This window comes from Diabrotica undecimpunctata, chromosome 2 (genome assembly GCF_040954645.1).
Source record: "Diabrotica undecimpunctata isolate CICGRU chromosome 2, icDiaUnde3, whole genome shotgun sequence".
In the NCBI taxonomy this organism is placed as follows: domain Eukaryota; kingdom Metazoa; phylum Arthropoda; class Insecta; order Coleoptera; family Chrysomelidae; genus Diabrotica; species Diabrotica undecimpunctata.
The window spans coordinates 68163954-68186182 of NC_092804.1; the positions used below are offsets into that span (position 1 = coordinate 68163954).

General features: G+C 31.2%; 1 protein-coding gene across 4 annotated transcripts in view; it reads left to right on the forward strand.

Annotated features, from left to right (window-relative positions):
• Window positions 1–15696, forward strand: part of LOC140434658 (serine/threonine-protein phosphatase PP2A 65 kDa regulatory subunit-like) — a 37234-nt gene extending 21538 nt beyond the window's left edge. For 2 of the 4 annotated variants that reach the window (XM_072523074.1, XM_072523075.1), the window contains exon 9: window positions 1043–1192. In XM_072523074.1, the coding sequence (XP_072379175.1) occupies window positions 1043–1083 (41 nt within the window). In that variant the 3' untranslated portion in view covers window positions 1084–1192. Of the gene's footprint in view, window positions 1–1042; window positions 1193–13279 lie in introns of those variants that run through there. The other 2 variants (XM_072523076.1, XM_072523077.1) reach the window with 2 other exon arrangements.
• The last annotated feature ends 6533 nt before the right edge of the window (window positions 15697–22229 follow it).

A 22229-nucleotide genomic window follows, 5' to 3' on the forward strand; every position in this document is an offset into this window, starting at 1 on the left:
CTACCTGGCGAAACCGAATTCAAATTTTTACCACTACGCTTCCTAAAACTTGCGAAGCAAACAGCTTGATGAATTACTCGGCAAGGGAATCTAAAATTGCATTCCACATGCCGTTCATCATGGTCAAAATTCGTAGTGAATTCAGTTTCTGGTACTCCAACCGAAGTAAAGTAATAAAACATAATGACGGTATTAGATTTTTGTTTTAATACAGGGCAGCGACAGCCGCTTATACGTATTTCGACCTCTTTAGGTCTCCTCAGAGCGGTATAGCCACGACTCTGAACCAAAACAAAAATCTTTCCCGTCCTTACTTTACTTCGGTTGGAGTACCAGAAACTGAATTCACTACGAATGAAACGATGGCACTCACTCATAAATTTGCAAACCAGTTCCAAACAACATTATGGAGAGGATTATGCTGGAAATATTTTTAGGAGACATAGTCAGAAATTCTGAGAAAACCCCTAGTAACAGACATTCTTGAAAGAGTGGTTAAGCTTGAGGCGGCTCTCAGATAGGTGAAAACATTGATTGTTGGTTTGGTGTCCTGGAGAAACCAAAATAAATTTGGGAAGGATCCAGAAGAGATGGAACGATATCCAAATTCTCACTGGGAAATAATTGATTTAGACCGTTCTAAATTGAATATGTGAACAAAAATTGGAAGAGACCTATATACAGGAGTGGATGAGTAAATGCTGATAAGGGAGAGACATATAGAATATTGTATGTAATATGAGTAGTAATGAATAACAAATTGTGGCCAGTTTAAAATTATCGCAGCATTTCAAAAAAAGTATTATATGGAAAGAAACTGTTACATATTATTATTTTGATTTATATATCCATTTGTGACATAACTTTTAATTTGAAAAATATGTGCATTACTGCAGGCTTGTGATTCCTAATGCCAGACTATTCAGCTAATATGCTCTGTTTCTATCTTACCAGTTGGTTTATTTTATGCCTCGCTTTTTAAAGTTTTACTTTTTACTCTATATTTTTCCCAAAGAGTATTTACCGACTTTGTATATTTCAGTCCAAACAAGACTGCATAAATCGAGAATTCAAAAATATTAACACTAGAAGATTGAATTATGTACAAGTTTATGAGAGACGTTTTAAAGAAGTCATTTATTTAAAAAATCTGTAAATAAATATTACATCTTTTTATATTAAATTTTTAGTATTAGAATGCTTTTGATTAAAAGTTTACAACAATCCATTACTGTGTTACTTTTTAAAAATTTTCTCTGAAGAAAATATTGGCGATAAGCAAGAAATTCGATTATTATTGTATAGGCAGTTGTCATTTACATGTAGAAAAAATATTTGATAACATTATACATTTTTAAATTTCACATGAGTCATTTGACTCCATAACACGATCTGAATGATCTGTTGCATATACCCTACATGTACATTTTATCCCAAAAGTTCTAAACCTAGAAGAAATCGTATTAACTGTTTCGGAGCAGTTGCAGACAATATGATCGTCTGTTGGCAGGTTTTACATCCACAAAAAATAACACTTTTAAAAATACTGTTGTATAGTGTATAGCTGTATCTTTTCTGTTTAGAGATATTTTTAGACCAGGGTAGTGAGTAGACCAATCCGCCTATTATTTTTTACCTTTAATAATTCGTTCTTCGATTTCTGTTTCAATGCGTCCATTTCTTTCCATCTTTGCCTCCAAATAGATATATTTGGAACATGATGAAATTACCTTTCCATTTTCTAAGTTAAGTTCATCGTTTTCAACTCCTCCTATGTATTCGTGGTCTTGTGTGATGACTAGTTAATCGTCAGTGAAATGAAGCCTATATATGGTTATCTCGTCGTTTAATGGTATACCCATTCTAGAACATGATCTCCACAAATAATAGATTAGTTGGTCTATCACAGTTTTTTCATTTATTTGGGAAATCTTACTTGCTGTTCCAACTTAACTTGGACCAGGCGGATTTGTGAAAAACGACTACATTTGGATGAGAGGTGGCATTCTGATTTTTGCAGAAAATGTGGCGTGATAACTTCAGTAATAATAATTGACTTATTCTTCCTCTCAAATAGGTCGAGAATATAAACAAAATGTTTAAAAATTACTAAAAACATCGTTTTTTCTACTTACTTTGCTTATAACTTCAAAACAATTCATTTTGGAGCAAGGTCGTACTGAAGTAAAATAGCGATAATTGAATTTTCTATAAGATACGAGTGGTTACAAATGTTTTAATTTATTACCCTTGCTGGAAAATAGCAATAAATACAAAAAAGGAGGGAAAAGATAGAGACTTTTCTTATTCAAAGTTTTTCAATCATATATGAGTGGCTCAGAGGTAAAGGTGAGTAAGCCACAAAGTGGAGTTTTTGTGATAAATCATGTCAAAGTTAACTTTAAATAAAAAATACAATTTTTAAGATAAAAAAAATGTAACACTTTTTTTTTAAGAAAAGCTAATGTCTTAAAACAACATTTAAGGAAAAATCTCACCTAAGTTTTATTATTCTAATTCTGTGTTCAAAAAGTATAGGCACATTTGCCATAAAGAAAACTAAAACAAGTAAATTGTCCAAAAGAAAAATTAAGATAAAAAGAAAACAAATATCCAACTTACTAGGTAAAAACTTATTCTAGTGCGTATTTTTAATTTTGATGTATAACTGCTTCTTCTAAGCCCTCATCTAATGCATCAGAACTATCTTTCAATCCAGAATAAAAGCTGTGGAACTCAGGCGGAATAAACTTAAGTAAATCCTTTTCCTTTTCTTTTGTTATTGCTCTCCCATTTGGATACAGAACATCTAGGTTGTGCATTACAGTGGATAATGATGGGCGGCCTTTGGTTTTCTTGCTTAAATCAACCTCATGAAACAAACCCATGTCCTGTGCTCTATATTTTACATACATTTTTTTGGTTCGTTTTTAAGATACCTTATCTGTTGAATTTTAAGCCATTCAACTTTTTCGCCAGTTATAGTAACTTTTCTATTTGTTATCTTATTCTCAAGGGACTTGCTACTAAAAAACTCCACTAAGTTCAATCTTTTCACATGGAATTTTGAATTTCTTTTTTTGGTCGATTGAATTATAGAAACCCAATCATCGGGATCAAAAATTGGATCATGTTGTTTTCTCTCCTTTTCAATCAACCCAAAATCATTATCGCATGTATTAAAACTATGTCCAGATACAAAAAATCTTTGTTCTATAACTTTGAGTGACGATTTACACTTTTGAAGGTAATTGCTTAACATTAAAACCATCTTTATTTTCCGATTCTGGTCCCCACAAGCATCGCTATACAAAATTAGATATTCGGTTGGGTCAGATAAGTGCGCCTCAAGATGATTTATTAATCATGAAGCTATTTCTTGAGCTCCTAGCGATGCAACATTTTCAGGCCAGACATACATGTGCCCTGTTTCTGTGACTTCATCATGGATGCTCCAATTTAATACGTTCACAGTTATCTCTTATAATAAACTACACATGTACTTAACTCAGGAGTAGGAAGCGTTTTCTGAAGATCAAAGACTAAAACTGATATTTTTTGCTGTGATTCTTTTGCTTTAATTATATTTTGCTTTTTGTTTTCTGTAACTGCTTCTGCTTTTTTTTTGGTAAAATTCCAATTCAACTTTTGCATCCTGTTTACGCTGTTCTAAAGTATCAGATGATTTTATTTCAGTATTAAGACTGTCACACTTTTGACAAGTATCTTGGTGGTGCATGAAAACGCAAATTAAACTTGGTGTTAAAAATTTTGCGAAAACAGCGAGAGGTGTTTTAGTAAGTCTTCTGTGGATTTTTTTTTCATAATCTCGATACATGGAGGACATGTTCAAAGTTGGTGAAAGATATTTCCTTTTTATGTTATCTCGTCGGGAATGATGGGATTCGTATGCTGGGAACAATTCAATAAAGCCACATAAATACTGCTCGTCTTCAATATTGGCTTTATTATGGGTTGGATGTTTGCCCCTTGCATCTTGAAGAGGTGTCCCATGTTCTTGTTTTCGTGCTAAAGCTAATGAAATTTTTCCATCTGTAATGGAAACTGTGTCTTTAAAAAAGTTCTTACATATCACTTGGTCACAACCATTTTCATCCGGTAAAGTATATACACGAGTTTTAGACCTACGTGAATTTTGATTTTGGGTATAGGTTCTCTTTTTGTCTTCTACTTTTATTTGACCTTGAATAAAAGCATTTTTCATTGACCAGTTAAACGAATAGTAATTTTTAAAGATGCTTTGCTTTCGTTCGTTAGAAATTTTCACATGACACTTCATTTTGCACGAACATGGTCCAACTACGAATTTCTTAACATTTTTACGTTTTCCTTCTTCCGTGACATATTCTTCTCCCTTCTTCCTTATTACAAATAAGTTTGCGGCAAAACAGCCTAAGCCACATTTGTTTATAAATGGGTATTGAAGGATTATCTTGCTTGTTTTATAGTTTTATATTGAAATATTAATAATATTGTTACTGTCTTACCTGAAGACTCGATATTTGAGGAACTGGGATTATAATTGCTATCTATTCGCTGAAATCGGATCCGAAAGGCTCCGATGCGTCACTGCTCATTTTGTTGGTTAGGCAGTTTTGCCGCATGCTGCCTATGACATTTTGTTAGTGCGAAAACCAGTTTATAGATGGGGACACCATAGCAATAAAAATTAAGTTTAGGCTGATTCTGCACACGATTTTTACAGAAATTATAAACACTTTAGCCTAATCCAGTATAAGAAATTTTTGGGGTTAGGCACCTTTGCCTCTGAGCCACTCATATATAGCTAATCCAACACTGATCCAAAATTGCATGGACTTATATGAAGGACAGAGCGCATGTCTATGATTAATTCAGATATACTTGTCAGTTTACGTAAACTTTGACTTTTTATGTTTTTGTAAACAAAATTATTATTAAAAATGGTTTTCACGGATGAACAAAAGCGATCCATGCTCGAAATATATTTTAGAAATGGTCAAAAATTAACGGAGAATAGGTTTACTCCAACCGAGATGCTATTAAAAATTTTGTTTGAAGAATTTACCAATGTTGCGGTTCATTATGACGTCTTTTGCAGAACTATTCGTCACGTTGTAGATATTTATAGAGAAACGGGAAGCGTAACTCACAAGCCAGGAGCAGGCAGACCTAAAGTGCGAACTGAAGAAAACATTGAACTGTACATAAAAACATTGAATTGAACCGGGATAAAAAATCATACGCACAAGCTGAATTTTGTCGAGAATGTCAATTTTAGGTTTAGGTTACCACTACTAGTTAAGTTTACCACTTTTACCCTCGGGCTTTCTCCTAAAACGCCCCTCATAGAGGGGGGAAAACGGAAAAAACGATTTACCAAGAATCTGTACACCATAGAAAAAAATATCTCAAATAAAAAATGTAGAAAAGATAATTTTAAATAAAAATGTTTCTTAACATTTTTTGTGTAGAATGAACCTTTCTCTCAGAAACAACGCTTGAAGCGATAGATAATTTTTAATGTCAGTTACGCGCTCGAAATCAATGTTCAATCAAATTTGTACCAGCTTGACGGTAAAAATTCGATATCTTTTGACCCGAGTGGCCTATCGACAAAAATCAAGATGCATTTTAAAGGTTAAAGAGTGCAGCTTTTGTACGCAATTTTTGTATTTTGCCGCAAACAGAGTTTTTATAAAGGCGTTAAATAAATAAACTTTTAAAACTAGTTTTTTTTTAATTACACCAGTACGTTTTTCAAAACTACTAATTTCTGCTACAAATTACACGCAAAACCATCTTCTTAGAGGCATTTTCCGTGACGTGCGATCGCTTTTAATGTAAAAGTTTAAACTTTGCGTTTTTCAGTCATATTTCAATTGCCTCACATTTGTTGCCACAACTCAAATTTCATGTTATAGGTTTTAAAGATTGGTCTCTAATAATAAATAATAATTTCACTATGAAACGGTCAATTAACGTTATCAATTTTATTGATCTCACGAGAATCATAAAAAATGGCAAAAATCGCGCAACGTTTATTTATTGAACAGATTTATAGAAAGTGACTTCATTTGCGGCAAAATACAAAAATTGCAGAAAAAAGCTGCACTCTTTACCTTTAAAACGCATTTTGATTTTTGTAGATAACATTGATTTCGCGCACGGAACTGATATTCAAAACCATATGTCACTTCAACCTGATTTGTGTTCAAAATGATCTCAGCTACATTTTTTATTTGAAATATTTTTTTCTACGGCATACAGGTCCCTGATAAATCGGTTTTTTTGAGTTTTTAACCCGCTACTAGGAGGATTTTAGGAGGAAGCCCGGGAGTAAAAGTGGTAAACTTTTTTGCAACTTTTTTGGGGTCTCAAAATTTATATTCTCGGCAAAATTCAGCTTGTCCGTATGATTTTTAGGGGTCAAATCTATGATGACTGGACTAATATTGTCATTTAAAAGCTGTATAATTATTTAAACAACCTTTTTAAACAAATTAAATTTTTTTTGATACAATAAAATTAACTTCAGAACAATATACTTTGATGTTATTAGATTTAATGTATAGAATTGAATTCAAAATTATTATTTATTTCATATAGACAGTATTTTTTTTCCAATTTTCGGAGAATTGGCAAAGCAATATAATTAATCTCGAAGAAGAAAATACCGATACTGCTATTAACTTTGATAACATTGATTTAGAATTATATGATAAAAATTTGGAGAGTAATTTTCAACTTCAAGATGATTATGATGAAGTAATAGAAAATCCTTTCAGTCCACAGCGCAAAAAGCACGGTAGACGAATAATTGCCAGAAAATTGTAGAAACTTTACTTTTCTATATGAAATATATAATAATATTTAATTCAATTCTATAAATTAAATCTAATAACATCAAACTATATTGTCGCGGAAAAAAAGAAGCGTCTTTTTCAACTCCGTTATTTGAATTTAATTTAAACTAATAGTTACCGAGATATTCAATTTTTTTGTAAGTCAAAAAGTTGCGTATAATTCCTGAGGCCATCCAAATAATCCGATTTCAATTCTATAAAGTACGTTAAATAGGTGGAGTGCTTTTTATATCCAAGATTTTAAAGAATTTCAATTAAAAAAAATTTAGATTGCAAAATTATTATGCAAAATCTATTAAATCGATTTTAAGAAAGTTTGGTGGATGTTTTATTATATTATAAAGATTTTCTGGGTAAATTATGAAGGCCCTTAGTGATCTAAGTGGTTGAAAAACATTGAATAAGAAAAGGTTTGTTGACCCTCTTGTTTTGTATTTATTGCTATTTTGCAGCAAGCGTAATGGGTGAAGCAAGTTAAAACATTTTTCACCAGTCGTATCTTATAGAAAATTCAACTATCGCTATTTTATTTCATCACGACTTTGATCCAAAATGAAGTGTTTTAAAGTTACAAGCAAGAAAAGTAACAAAAAAAAACACATGTCTAACTGGTTTTCAACTAGGGTTTTCTGAATTTTTCAATATAATCTACTGGGGTGCTGGTAACTGAGATGCAGCGGTAGTTCTTGTAGTCTGCCTTATTCCGTTTCTTATGCATCGGTGTAATCCATCCTTCTTTCCAGCTCTAAGGTATAGTACATCCGCTAATAATTTTCCAACATAAACATGTCTCATTCTGGTATCAAAGAGACCGCCTTTCAAATCAAGGTTGTCAGACATATTTCCTAAAATTCCTAAGGTTATATTTAAAAAATATTCTCTATTCTCTATTCGTTATTATTCAATTGCTAGTCAACGAACGACACTCTTAAAAAATAATATGAACATATTCTCAAAATATATATATATATAAATTAATTAACTAGGTACTAATATTTCCATGGACTCTTCACTAATGAATTAAAGCAACCGTGAACTTTGTATATATTACTTATATTCTAAGTAATTTTCGAATATTGGCAACATTGTAGTCTGGAGAGAATTTGAACGTTCGACGTTGCCCTGTTGGTGAATTTAGCGGTAATACTTTTATAGATATAATGATCGACTTTTAAGAAATCAGACAACTTTTAAGAATCCAAGTTCTCAAAAACGGTTTCAAGAATTGTATTATTTTTTTCCAAATTTCATTGATTTTATACCTTACCTGGAAACATGAAAAATTGCAGATATATTAATAATGGTATTAAGGTTATATTCACTAATTTTAAACTCATGCATTATGGCAACAGCGAAGGCGCAAAGCCGTATATTCTAATGAACACCTGGTTGTCTGGCTATGTGACACCCTAAAATATTTCCTTTTGCAGAGGCGGAGGCTTATTATAAGGTATAAGTAATATAAGTTATAAGTAATATTATATTTTTCTAGGATGGCATTTTTTAAGATGCATCAACTTCTGTGTTATCAATAAATAATGACAATTATGTTAATGACAGCTCCGAATTAAAAAATAAAGATTTGCACGTACAATCCCAAAGAATAGTTTTAAATATGTATGAGTGTTTGAAAAAAGAAAATATTGGGATGGCTGATAATGCAATTGTTTCGAGAATTCATGTATTAAAAAAATCGGGTATAAGACGATATATACAATTATTAAATTAGGCACAGTTACAGATCATTCCTTAAAACGAAAGCGACCAAATAAAAAATTGGGTAGGATTGACACTGCTGCAAAAGACGTTATTCAGCGAACAGTTTACAATTGATAATGAAATTGTTTCGAGAATTCATGTATTAAAAAAATCGGGTATACGACGATATATACAATTATTAAATTAGGCACAGTTACAGATCATTCCTTAAAACGAAAGCGACCAAATAAAAAATTGGGTAGGATTGACACTGCTGCAAAAGACGTTATTCAGCGAACAGTTTACAATTTTTACAAAGAAAATAGAGTGCCTACTTTAGAACTGATTCGTGAAAAATTAAGAGATTTCCCTGAATATAATTATATATTCCGCCGAATTCAGTGATTGTTATGGATAATGCGTCGGATCATTCCCGCATATTAAATAAAATACCTAATAATAACACGAAAAAGGACGAAATTTTAAAATTTATGCAACTTAAAAACATCACTGTTCCTAAAAAGATTCCAGTAAAGAAAGAATTAATTAGAATGATCAAAAGTCGGAATTTTAAAAACGAATACGTTATTGACACCATTTGCAGCAGGCACGGCCATACTCTTTTGCGATTACCCTCATACTATTGCATTTTTAATCCAATTGAAATGGTTTGGGGTACCGTAAAAAAACGATTGCGAAAATATAATCAGTCACCAACATTAAGCGCAATGGCCATTGAGAATATTCGAGAAATAATTAGAGGCATTAATAGCGATGTGTGGAAAAATTGCGAAGCTCATGTTGTAAAAATAGAAAACGAATATCCTGTTTTACCGGCAATAGCACCAATAGTTATCCAACCTGGGAACGATTCGACTTCAGAAGACTCTGACGATTCTTTTCAGTCCTTCTAATTAATTTCTTTACAGCTATCGCGATGCATCTTGAACAATAGTATTCATTATTATACAGTGTGTCGCATTTAAGATGAAGACACCTCTATATATCAGCTACTAAAATACATACAGATTTGACATTTTGCACAGTCATACATGTTAATAGTGCACATTTTTTTAAGATAGTCATCTGAAATTTAAATTTTAAACGCGGCTTACTGCGAATCCACAAACAGGGTAAATTTTCGATATTTTGCTTCGCGTTAGAGAAATCGGAAAAACTTATTTGGAAAAGTTGTTCCACTTATTGTAACCGCACATACCAAATTTCATGACAAAATTCGCAATTTTAGTTTTTCAGTATTATTTGTAATCTCGATCCTAAATCTACAATTGGCTGTCTAAAGATGCATCTCGGGACAGCCAACTGTCCGTTTTAGAATCCTGACTACAATTGAAGAGCTTATTTCCAAAGTGTCTTACATCCATATAATGAAATCCATGAAATTACAGATTTTCATACAAATTTAACATACAAATTATACAATTTTACAATTTTCATATGCACTTTTAAATGGTAAATAAGAAGTTGTTTTGGTACATATAACTTTATTCTAGACTTGAAGAAATCTATAAAGCTTAAAAAAAGAAAATTAAAAAAATCGAAATTTTGGATTTAAGACACTTTGGAAATAAGCTCTTCAATTAATGAAAAAAGTAAAAGTGCGAATTTTGACATAAAACTTTGTTATGTGGGGTTATAATAATATTTGGAACATCTTTTCCAAATAACTTTTTCAGATATCTCTAATTCGAAGCAAAATATTGAAGATTCACCCTGTTTGTGCATTAACAGTAGGCCATGTTTAAAAATTAAATTTCAGTTGACTATCTTAATTGCTGGATAGACAATCTTTTAAAATTTTCTGACAGAATGAGCCATTATTTACAGATAATTGTAAAAAAATATTATGGTTTATGTAAAAACTAAATAATAAGTCCAATATTCTTATAAATCACTAAAATTAACAAGCTTTAATTTGAAAGAATTAATTTGTTATTTATTCGATGTTGTGAGCCCGCTCCCATTTGAAAAAAAAAACTGATTCTGTCCTTTGAAGAGTCCTATTCAAAAATGCCCCGTTTAAACAAATCGAAGGTTGAAGGGTGCCGGACATTTTTGCCGGAAACAATTCAAATTCAAAAGATCATCTTTTTCTGCTACGGAAAATATTGCTCCGATTTCTCACCAAAATCAATGTTGATACTTTAGTTTAGATACTCTTGAATCTCAAAAATACTCATTTACATATTTTTCAAGCCTCGAAAATGCATATTAGGTATCGCATTTTTCGGATTTTAAATCGCCTATATCTCCAAAACTATTAACTTTTGAGAAAAATGACATAGATCTTATTTAGAGTCACCCAAAAACCTAAAAAATATTTTTTGGAGCACAAAAGGTGATATTTTGAATTTGTTTAAAAAATTGTTTAAACAATTTCTGCCCAAAAATTGAGAAATTTTCCTGAATATAATTATGTAAAAATTAATAAAAATTATATGATTTTTCTTGAAATATGCGTTTAATAACTGATCCCTTTTCTTAATTTCCACGCCAATGATCGGCATTGGCATCAAAGAATCTCAAAAGCCGACGCTTGGCAAATTGACGATGGAAAAAGTATATATTACCTCCGTTTAATTATCTATTAAAACGGAATGTGGCACTCCGGGAGTGACAGGAGAGAAGCATAGCTTTCTTATCGTGTAAGCAAGAAGCGATGGTTTTAATTTACTTTATTTATTTTAATTTATTCTATTCTACTTTATTTCTATTCGATTCGATAATCGATTTGATTGGATAATCGACTCGATAATCAATTCTATTCGATATTCGACTCGATAAACGATTCGATACTCGATTGTATTTTATTTTATTGTATTATATTTTATTCTATTTTATTGTATTTCGATTCGATTCAATTCCATTTCGATAATCGATTACGATTCGATAATCGATTATTTCATAAAATATAAATAAAAATAAACTTAAATTGTAGCTTATTCCCATCAAAAATATTACATTTTATTTTATTTTATTCTATTTTTTTTATTAATAAATACGCAGGACACTGCGTTTATTATTCCATGTAGTGTATGGTCGCGCGAAGTGTGTGGACGCGCGATGTGTCGATACAATAATTGTTAGCCCGTCCACCGCTCCGTCCGTAGCCGGAGATAAGAAAGCTATGCTTCCAAAAAGTTCTGTCAGCGTATTAACAAGTGTTGTTTTTCAGAAGTTTAACAGGGATTCCTTCTGGTCCATTGGCTCTTTGATTTTTCATGGTTTTTATAAGTTTAGCAGTTAGGTCGCCTTTGATGTTAATTTCTGGTCCATGGATTTGGTATCTTGTGGGTGTTTGTTGGAAATATTCAGGTGTGAACTCCCCTAGTTCTTTTGTGTAGTTACTTTTAAATACATATGTTGATGGTTTGTAGATTTGTTGTATTTATGCCCTCCCTCTTTAGATTTTGTATGAAACTCCAAGCCTCCGAAGACTTGCTTCCACATTGACCTGATTCTACTTCCTCGCATTTTCGTTGTCATGTTTGGTTATTATTTCTTATCACCATTCTTCTAAAAATTCGTTGTTGATTTCGATATTGGTTTTTATTGTCTACAAAACTTTTTTTTGAAAAATAGCATATCAGGCCAAAATAAGATGGAATACATTAAAAAATAATCAGCTCAATCTTCATTAACATCGTCTTCGTCGTCTCAATAAACCTCTCAAACTTTTTGATACTCAACATCTTTTTTGCACTTATTGGGACTTTTGCATTAGGGTATGCAACTACTTCGGCAAAGGATGTGACAACCATAGAAATATAGTACAAGATAGATCGATCGTTGCAATACCAGCCCGTTCCCCCAGTGCGACAGAGAAAACGGACGCAAAGCAGTCTCTGCATCTCTTTCTAATTTGTCAGGTTTATCGACCACACGACCTTAATGACCAATGAGACGGTCACGTGGTCCATAAACCCGGCTCATTAGAAAGAGATGCAGGGAGTGCTTTGCGTCAGTTTTCTCTGTCGCACTGGGACTGCGACTATATTGCAGCAGTCAGTATATCTTGTATTATATGTCTATGGTGACAACAATAGATATTCCTAACCTAAATTCATGCTTTATTAGGCCATCAATAAAGTCGTGAGCAGTCACAACACCCATTACTATGTGTCACTTCTTCTCTGAAGTTATCTATCACTGGATTCTTTTGTCTTTTTGCAATTCTTGAGATCAGGTCGCCAACATTATTAGTTCTGATTGCCTATTTTTAAGAGTGCCTCTTCTAATTATTGTTGGTAGAATGTGTATTTTTCTTGTACTGATGTATCTTCATTCGGGGCATATACACCGAATATAGTAATTTTGTGTCCATACATATTAAGATTTGCAAAATTTTAGATTTATTTTGAAAAATATCTAATCGAAGTTGTTTATATCTCTTGTTCCACTTAGTGCAATGCATTATATATATATATATATATATATATATATATATATATATATATATATATATATATATATATATATATATATATATATATATATATATATATATATATATATATATATATATATATATATATATATATATATATATGTTAATTTTTATAACTATTTCGTGCAAAGCTATCACTCAATTAAGAACCTTATTTAACATTTGAATTTGAAAACTGATTTATATACATTATTCAACTTCTGACTTTTGGCGTGGATAAAACCTTTTGTATTCTATTTTTTTGCAGCTTTAGGTTGAGTAAGAAGAACATAAGAATACCACCTACCTTCAAGGATAAGATTAACAAAAGATCAGAAACAAAGTAATTGAAATATTATACATATTAATATAATTAATCTTAAATAGATTGTAATATCACATTTGTTGTGCTCGTTTATTTCAATAAAAAAGAAGTGTAATATAGCGTTTTTAGCAGTTTAGCAATTATAAAAGATACTGTTTTAGGCCAGTTTGTGACCCAAGTACATTTTTGTCAAACATTTTGTTATACTAAATTTATATGTGAGTTAAATTCATATTAATTAAAATATACTATAATTTTAAATGATTTTTTTTTTGTTGGGTGTGGGTTATGGTTATACATGTTTGTGTAATAACATAAACAGGGATGTGAAAATACCCTTAACTTGTTTGTTGTTGAGACAGGAATTTTGAAATCCGTTTAGCAGGGAAAGTTTTAAGTATGTTTTCTTTTTATTTTGACACTTGAATCTCCATCGATCTTCATTTTACAGAGTATTATGCCTAGTCCCTTACATGCCTAGCCCTAGAAAATTATTTCAAATCTAAATAAAAAGAGGAAATTTAATAACCAACAACTACCTATTAACAACAAGGATTCCAGCCATTTGTTAAAATACATGCTGTCGTTGTTACCGAAAAAGAAGGGTTTCTTGATTTAACGAGTAAAATAGACTTGCTCATTTTTGAAATTATTTTGTTCTAATCAATTTTTTTATATTCCAATTGGGTGTAATTTGGAAAGTGACTTCTTTGAATCGTATTACTTGCTTATAAATGTAAGACTATAATATGTGCATCAAGAGTCATTGTATAAGTACCTACTTATTTATCTATTTGTCGTCTATCACGCTTTATTTATGTCTTGAACTACATTAAATATATATAAAACTGCTCTCCAGTAAGTTGTCGTTCCACCCTTTTCGTGGTATTTGTACTGATCGTCTTATTATTGGGGAACTGTTTTTACTACTCTATTGGTTGTCATTGGTTTTTATGTGGTAGTTCCATCGTTCTCCACCTCGCACCTACATCTTGCCATCAATTTTTCAATAGTTTTCATCTCTGCTGTTTCTAAAATTGGTTTTGTCCCCTCTGTGTCAGGTCGTATTTGTGCCGCGTATGTCATTATTGATCTGATGACTGTTTTGTAAATTCTGCCTTTCATTTCTTTTCCGATATTTTTATTTCCCCATACTGTTTCATTCAGGTAACCTGCGGCTCTGTTCTATTCACTTTATCTTCCACTTCTGTCTCGCAATTTCCGTAGCTCGATAGTTTGGGACCTAGATATTTAAACTCCATCACTATTATCTGACCTTCCAGCTCCAATTTACATATTAATAAATTTGCTAATTTCAGTCCATATGATGTATTTACGTGTAAAAATAAATATACTCTTGTCATTACTGGATTCACTTCTTTACCTTCTTGTTACAAATTCCGTTTAAATTAATAATTAAGTGATAATTTAATATTTGAAAAATAATCAAATATTTTAAATATTCACCTTTTTTGGTTTTGTGTCTGTTTTGAACTTGGTGAAAGTTGATGATAATACATCTAAAAAATGGTAAGTACAATTAATTACATTAGTACTATTACCATTATTAACCTCAAGGTTAAAAATCAAAAATAATATGTTCAATCGACTAGAACATCGTGACAATCCTTTTTCAATACATCATTCGATTTGTTCATCAATTAGGCAGTTCCTTGGTAGTTAATTTTAATATGCTTTGCTTTGTAAGTATGCGTATAACATAATTCAGACCATCTACCGTAACACTAGTAACTAAACAAATCAACACTGCCATGTGGTTAAAACATTTACTTTCTAAAAAATTGTGTTTTATAGTTGGTAACTTTTAACGATTCACTTAAATAATTATCAACTCTTAGCTGGAAGGATTTTTTGTATTACAGTATTTTTAATTTTTCTAATTTTACAATCTCTTAAAAATTTTATTATTATAGAAAATTAAATAAACTCAAATAATCAAAATTCAACATATCGATGCAGTTTTTATTTTCTGGAAAATTCACATAGGATTGACTCCCATTATCTGTTACTTTTGCAAATGTATGTTTTAGATGAAAATTTTATGAGAATATTTATCTATCTACATAATTTCTGTCTCAACATGATTGTTTAGGCATTAAATACTTATAACAAAAAAATGTTTGACAAAGCTTGTATCTAATAAATAGTCTATGCACTGACCTGTTATGAATGAATAATTTATTTTAATTATTTTATATTAATGCCATGTTAAATCAGATTGATATTACATTTTGAAAGGAGACTCGAATTATTCTTGGTTTTATGTTTTTATACTATAAGATTGTTTTTGTATTATAAGTAGTTCTTTATATAAAAAAAAATAAATTTAGTATATTATGTATCCTCTTTAATTAATTGTTATTTTTAACATTTGAAAAATATCCTACAAAATACTTCTTTACTGGTTACCTCGACTAATATTCGATAGGTGAAGGTAAGTGAAATTATTTTTTATTAAGACACGTTGGTTTACTCTTATTCGTCATTATTATCCGGATAAAACATCTACTTTTAATTTAGCATAATTTTCTTTTGTACGTGGAAAAGAGACGACAATTATAACTTTTAACAACATTTTATAGATCGAAATAAATAGATCGCTCAACTTCATCATCTTCAGTGGTGCTACAGCTCTGAGAGTAGCTCGACCTTCTTAATCTTCTAACCGATATAGCAATCTGTAGACGGTGTTAACTTTTGTTTAGTTAAATCCACAATTTGCTTGCTGCAATCCGTAAAAATAGGGTGTATAAATTATTGTAATCTGATGAGAATTTTTATATAACGGAAAAAGTGGTTTCTAATCTTTATATTTTGCTGAAAAATTTACGGTAAGTACATATGCTATAATTTCACTATTTGAGAGGGTGATTCATCGTTTAAAGGCGCAGAAATGCGGAAAGACGTATAAAAATCCAGTGACGTACACTCAGTTATTTTAACGTTAATTATATTTTATTTTTCAAATATTAATGTTCGAAATAGGCCACAATATATTTATTTACAAGTTTTTACTGACGTTTCGTTCTCTATATCCAAAGACCGCTTTCAAAGATATAAATGATAGTTATATTTATTTTATTTGTTTATTATTATATATTTTTATAATCTTATATTATTTATTTTCTTTTTTTCTATCTTTAAAAACGGAATAGAGATCGAAACGTCAGTATATTAAACATGTAAATAGATATATTGTGGCTTATTTCCAACCTTCTCCCTAAAAATACAGAATGCCACAAACAAAAAGCTATAGAAAAATAAATATATCTGTCATTTGTATGTTTGAAAACGATCTCTTTATAGAGATCGAAACGTCCGTAAATTAAACATTTGAATAAATATATTGTGGCTTATTCCCAACATTATTTCTAAAAATACAGAACGACAAGCAAAAAGCCATAGAAAATAAATATTACTATCATTTGTATAATTGAAAACGGTCTCTGGATATAGAGATCGAAACGTCAGTAAATAAACATATGAATAAATATTTTGTGGCTCATTCCCTACATTCCCCTAAAAATACAGAATGCCACAAACAAAAAGCTATAAAAAACAAGTAATTTTGCAGAAAGCTTACTGATACCACACGGCTGTCGCGGAAGTTACGCTAAAACGTCTTTTGACGTGAGCCGTCGTTAAAGAGTTACACAATGAAATTTTTTTAAAACAAATTTTAAGACAGTTTCCACACCACCCCAGAGGTATGTCTTGTGGCGCGTTACTTTTTTTAAATGGGTGTCCGCCAAGAGCCATATTGTCTTATTAAATAAAATGAACAAAACACTTAAACCGTATAAAACAAAACAAAATAAAATTCTATAAAAATAATGTTTGATGTAACAAAACATTGTACTATTCTATTTAAACACAAATACTATACACACTTACTATGTTCTTCTCGTTTTTTTTTGTTTTTGGTTTTTTTTTATGCTGATGTTCTTATTAAACTATTAGAAAATATTTTTCGCTGTCTAAATCTGAAGATGCAGTGCTGCTATCGCTGGTATTATCTTCACCACCTGGTGTAATTATAATTGGCTCTAGTAAAACTTCGATATGAGTGTTCAAGTTCCCACATACGATGTTCTTTTTTAATTATGTGGCCTATACATTTAGCCCATTTCTCTGGAGCTACATGGAGGATTGCTTGAATCAAAAGTTTCTTAACTTCGTTTAATTTGAACGTTTTGTTATTGCGTGCTACTTCTCCTTTCACTTGCGCCCAGATAAGTTCAATGGGATTAAGTTCGCAATGATAAGGTGGTAGACGCAGAACTTTGACACCATAATCTTTTGCAGTTTCATCTACAGCATATTTAAGATATTCACTTTTCCTTAACCGTACAATGTCAAGTATCTAAATTTTGAGCATTGATTCTTCGTATGCAATCTCCTTTTCTGTAAGCCATTCTTGAATCCTCCCTGACGATGTTCTTCTTTAATTATGTGGCCTATACATTTAGCCCATTTCTCTGGAGTTACATGGAGGATTGCTTGAATCAAAAGTTTCTTAACTTCGTTTAATTTGAACGTTTTGTTATTGCGTTCCACTTCTCCTTTCACTTGCGCCCAGATAAGTTCAATGGGATTAAGTTCGCAATGATAAGGTGGTAGACGCAGAACTTTGACACCATAATCTTTTGCAATTTCATCTACAGCATATTTAAGATATTCACTTTTCCTTAACCATGCAATGTAAGTAGCTAAATTTTGAGCATTGATTCTTCGTATGCAATCCCTTTTTCTGTAAGCCATTCTTGAATCCTCCCTTTCAATTTCTTTCATAATCACCTGTTTTTTTCGACTCAAATTGAAGAAAACCATCATCAAGGAACCCTGTATCACTTCCTATATGGGTGATGATTAAACGCCGTCCCTTTCCTGGTGGAGCTTTTAATCCTGTAGACCAGCCTTCTATAAATGCTTCGCGTTTACTTTTGACATTTAAATCTTGCCAAACTTTTCCAACTGTATGACCTTCGTTAATCCAGATTTCATCCAAATAACATATTTTGCGTCCAGTGCGAGATACGAGATATCTTGGGTAAGGGAGTCGTCGTTTTCGAGCTCTTGAGAAATATTTTCAGTGTTGGAATTTCACTCCGAAAATAAAATGAATGAATTTTTCGACGTATAATATTCCTTGTCTCGTCATCCAAAACAATGTTTTTCCTACCTCTAGTTTTACCTTTTTCTTGCTTTTTATTTTCCGATGTATTTTTAAGTACACGATAAATACAGCTAACGGATACTTTTGTTAAACTGCGACAAATGTCGACCGCTTGGCTAACATTTAATACCATTTTTCTGCCGACAATTCCTTTATAAACGTTTCGTATCATTACCTTTTCTTCGGACGTTAACATTTTCCGTCTCTTTTGCGGCTTTTCATTTTTGGAATCAACATCAGAATTTTGCTGTCTTCTCTTGGAACAACTCGGTTTTTCGTCCAACTCCAATAAAACTCAAACCAAATAATCACAAAATAACTAAAAGAATTTACTATAAAACGACAAACTATAACACTCCTATTATCAATAACACAAACTTATCGCATAAAATATATTCACAAAATGCAACACATGCACTACCCTCAGAAACGCCAATGTAAATGAAATATTTTTGATGGGCACACTAGTTTTACGGCTTTCTGTGGGTCGGAATTGAAACGGAGTTCCGTCGCTAATTCCAAAGTTGCCAAACGATTGAAAAATATTGTTTTAGAATATCGATTTTTATTTTATAAATTTAAATATGTAACGAAACGGAACATATAAATAAAATTTATTTAATTACAATGTTGTGCTTAATTTTTACTATTGAAAAAATCATGTTTTTTGGTATTTTTATGACGGTAATAATCGCTGCGTGGAAGAATACAGGTTTTGTATGACCATAATTACTACTTGTGAACAAAAATTGGCTACACTGTACGACAACTCCTGGTCAATTTTTCTATAGAGAAGCACAAATAAATATACTACTTGTATATTGTGTAATTTCTTATGAGAAAACGCAAATTGCAATTGAGAAAACGGGTAGTTTTCGAGGGCCGCTGTGTACATTTAAATTTGAGGATATTCAGCGTTTAAACGATGAATCACTCTCCCAAATAGTGAAATTATAGCATAGTAATATATTTTTTTGGTATATGTTACTAATTTTATAAAAATACATAAGCTAAAAAGTTTACAGGTGATCATAACGGTTTATTTTAATTTTTTTTGTAGATAATATATTTTTTGGAGCGAAATTATTTTTTCGTTTTGTTTTTATTTTACGGTAAATATGGATCGTCAACGTATAAAAGAAAAAAGACAATGGATTTTAGTCGTAATGATCTACGATCTGTGATTTTTCTAAAATGACAGTTGGTAAAGTTGCATACATCTATCTATCATCCGACGGCAAATTCAAACAAATACCACCGTTAGTCCAGACAAATTAAGATACATTTTTACCATTAAAATTTAGATGTTTTAACCAGAAAATGCTTCAAAAACATAATGTGTAGAATAATTTTGAATTTGGTTCTCCTAATGAACTTACTTTTTTTGTCCTTACAAGTAGAAAAAAAAAATAATTTCTAATGCTTAATATTTATGGTCTAATAATTTTAACTGTACTAATATTCAAATGTTTACTTTAAATTCTAAAATTACTAATTTACAATGAGTAATGCTATTGTTAAAATACCGCCAAGTGCTTATCTTTAAAAGGACATGGACTGGACTTACAAATTTTTCGTTTAGTTGTCATCTTTGCAACGAGGTTGTTTATAAATATGCATTGCTTCAATTTTGAGTTGTATTGAAATTTCGTTGTTTTGAGTTAGTCGTTATAATTTTAGTATTTTTTGTTGTTTGTTTGTTGAAACTGTCTATCAGTGTATAAAGAAAATGTTTAGATCATACGACTCCAAACAAAAGAATTGTTTTGAATAAACAATCCAAGAAAATTTGTATGAACGTTTTCAAAACTCTACAAAATGATCCTGAAAATAGTTGTAAATGCAGTATCATAAGAAAAGCGACCTTTTTATCAGGAATTCCGTATTCTACCATGCGCGACATTGTGAAGGGTGGTGTTAAAAGATAAAAACAAGATTGGATGCTGGAAAACCTAAACATCTTAATATCGTGACTGTTAAATGTTTAAGAATTTGAATCTGAATGAGAAATACGAAAAAATGTAATACCAACAATTGATATTTTATACACTAACCTTGTTGCGATGGGAAGAACCTGCCATAAAACCACTTTACGCAGACGGCTGAAAAAACTTGAATTTAAATACAAAATCGTAGACAAACGTGTGGCTTTTATGGAAAGTAAGAGGATAATACATTGGCGTTTACATTATTTAGAAAAAAAAAAAAAAAAAGAAGAATATCGAGACCAAAAGCGAACAATTTATTATTTAGACGAGATATGATATGACACGTATGATACCGCTAGCAAGGGTTGGACTGATGGTTCACTTAGGTGACAGCTGAAAGGCGTACCTTCAAATAAAGGTTCTCGAATGATTATTGTACACTGTGGATCTTCAAATGGTTGGGTACCAAATGCAAAAAACTGCGAAAAAAAAAATAGAAAAATGTGTAGATTATCATTAGAATATGAAATCTAATATAGAGAGTGGTTTAAGAATACATTACTTCCTAATATAACATCCAGCAGTGTGATATGATTATGGACAATGCAAGGTATCACTTAGACTTCTAAAAAAAAAATCGCATCTTTAAAACGCATCTTGATTTTTGCCAATAGGTCACTTAAATCAAAAGATTTTTTACCGTCCTGCTGATACAAATTTTATTGAACATTGATGTCGCGCGCCTAACTGACATGCAAAATCGACGGTCGCTTCAAGCGTTGTTTCTAGGAGAACGGTTCATGCTATACAAAAAATGCTTATAACCATAGCGTTGTTTCTGAGAGAAAGGTTCATTCTACACAAAATAGGTAATAAACATTTTTGTTTAAAATTATCTCAGCTACATTTTTTATTTGAAACATTTTTTTCTACGATGTGCAGATTCTTGGTAAATCGATTTTTTGCGTTTCTACCCCCCTACAGAGGGGTAAAAAACTGTTAAACTAAAAATTGTTTTAGGGGAATCCCGGGGGTAAAAGTCGTAATCTTTTTTGGGGTCACAAAATTAATATTCTCTGCAAAATTCAGCTTGTTCGTATGATTTTTAGGGGTCAACTCTATGACGACTGGACTACATTATTTTATGATTTAATACTTCATCAATAAATTTGTGTCGGTGAAACAACCAATATCGCGATACGTCCCTGGACAGCGGCTATTCGAATTTCTTAAACATTTATACCGTCAGTTTTTCAATGGGTGATAGAAATATAGAGGCAACTATAAATATTAGATTCAGTAGAAAATGATTATGCATCTGACACTGATGATAATTCCGATAGTGATGGTGTTGAAAAAAATTCAACACCATTTAAGCTAATACATTCCTGAAAAACCCAATCAAAGGGGAATAAAATTATTTGTCCTGTTACCAGGTAAGATCGAGTAATTACGAAATTCACAGACCGACAAAGGACTAACAGAGACATAATGATAGAATTAATTTATAATAAAATAATTCAATTCTAAAAAAATAATGAAACAACCACGCCACTGGAATTGTATGATTTTCCAACAGGTGGCCTTGACGACAGCATTAGGCTTAAGAAAGCGCAGTTGCCACAATTACCTAAATGTATATTATCTATGTCCAGCTGAAAGATTTACGTACTGTGTAGCAGTTGCTTGATAAAACAGTTTCAGTAGATTGAAACATATTTTTAATGTCGTTAAAATAAGACGAAATAAAATTAGATAAGTGGTTTTA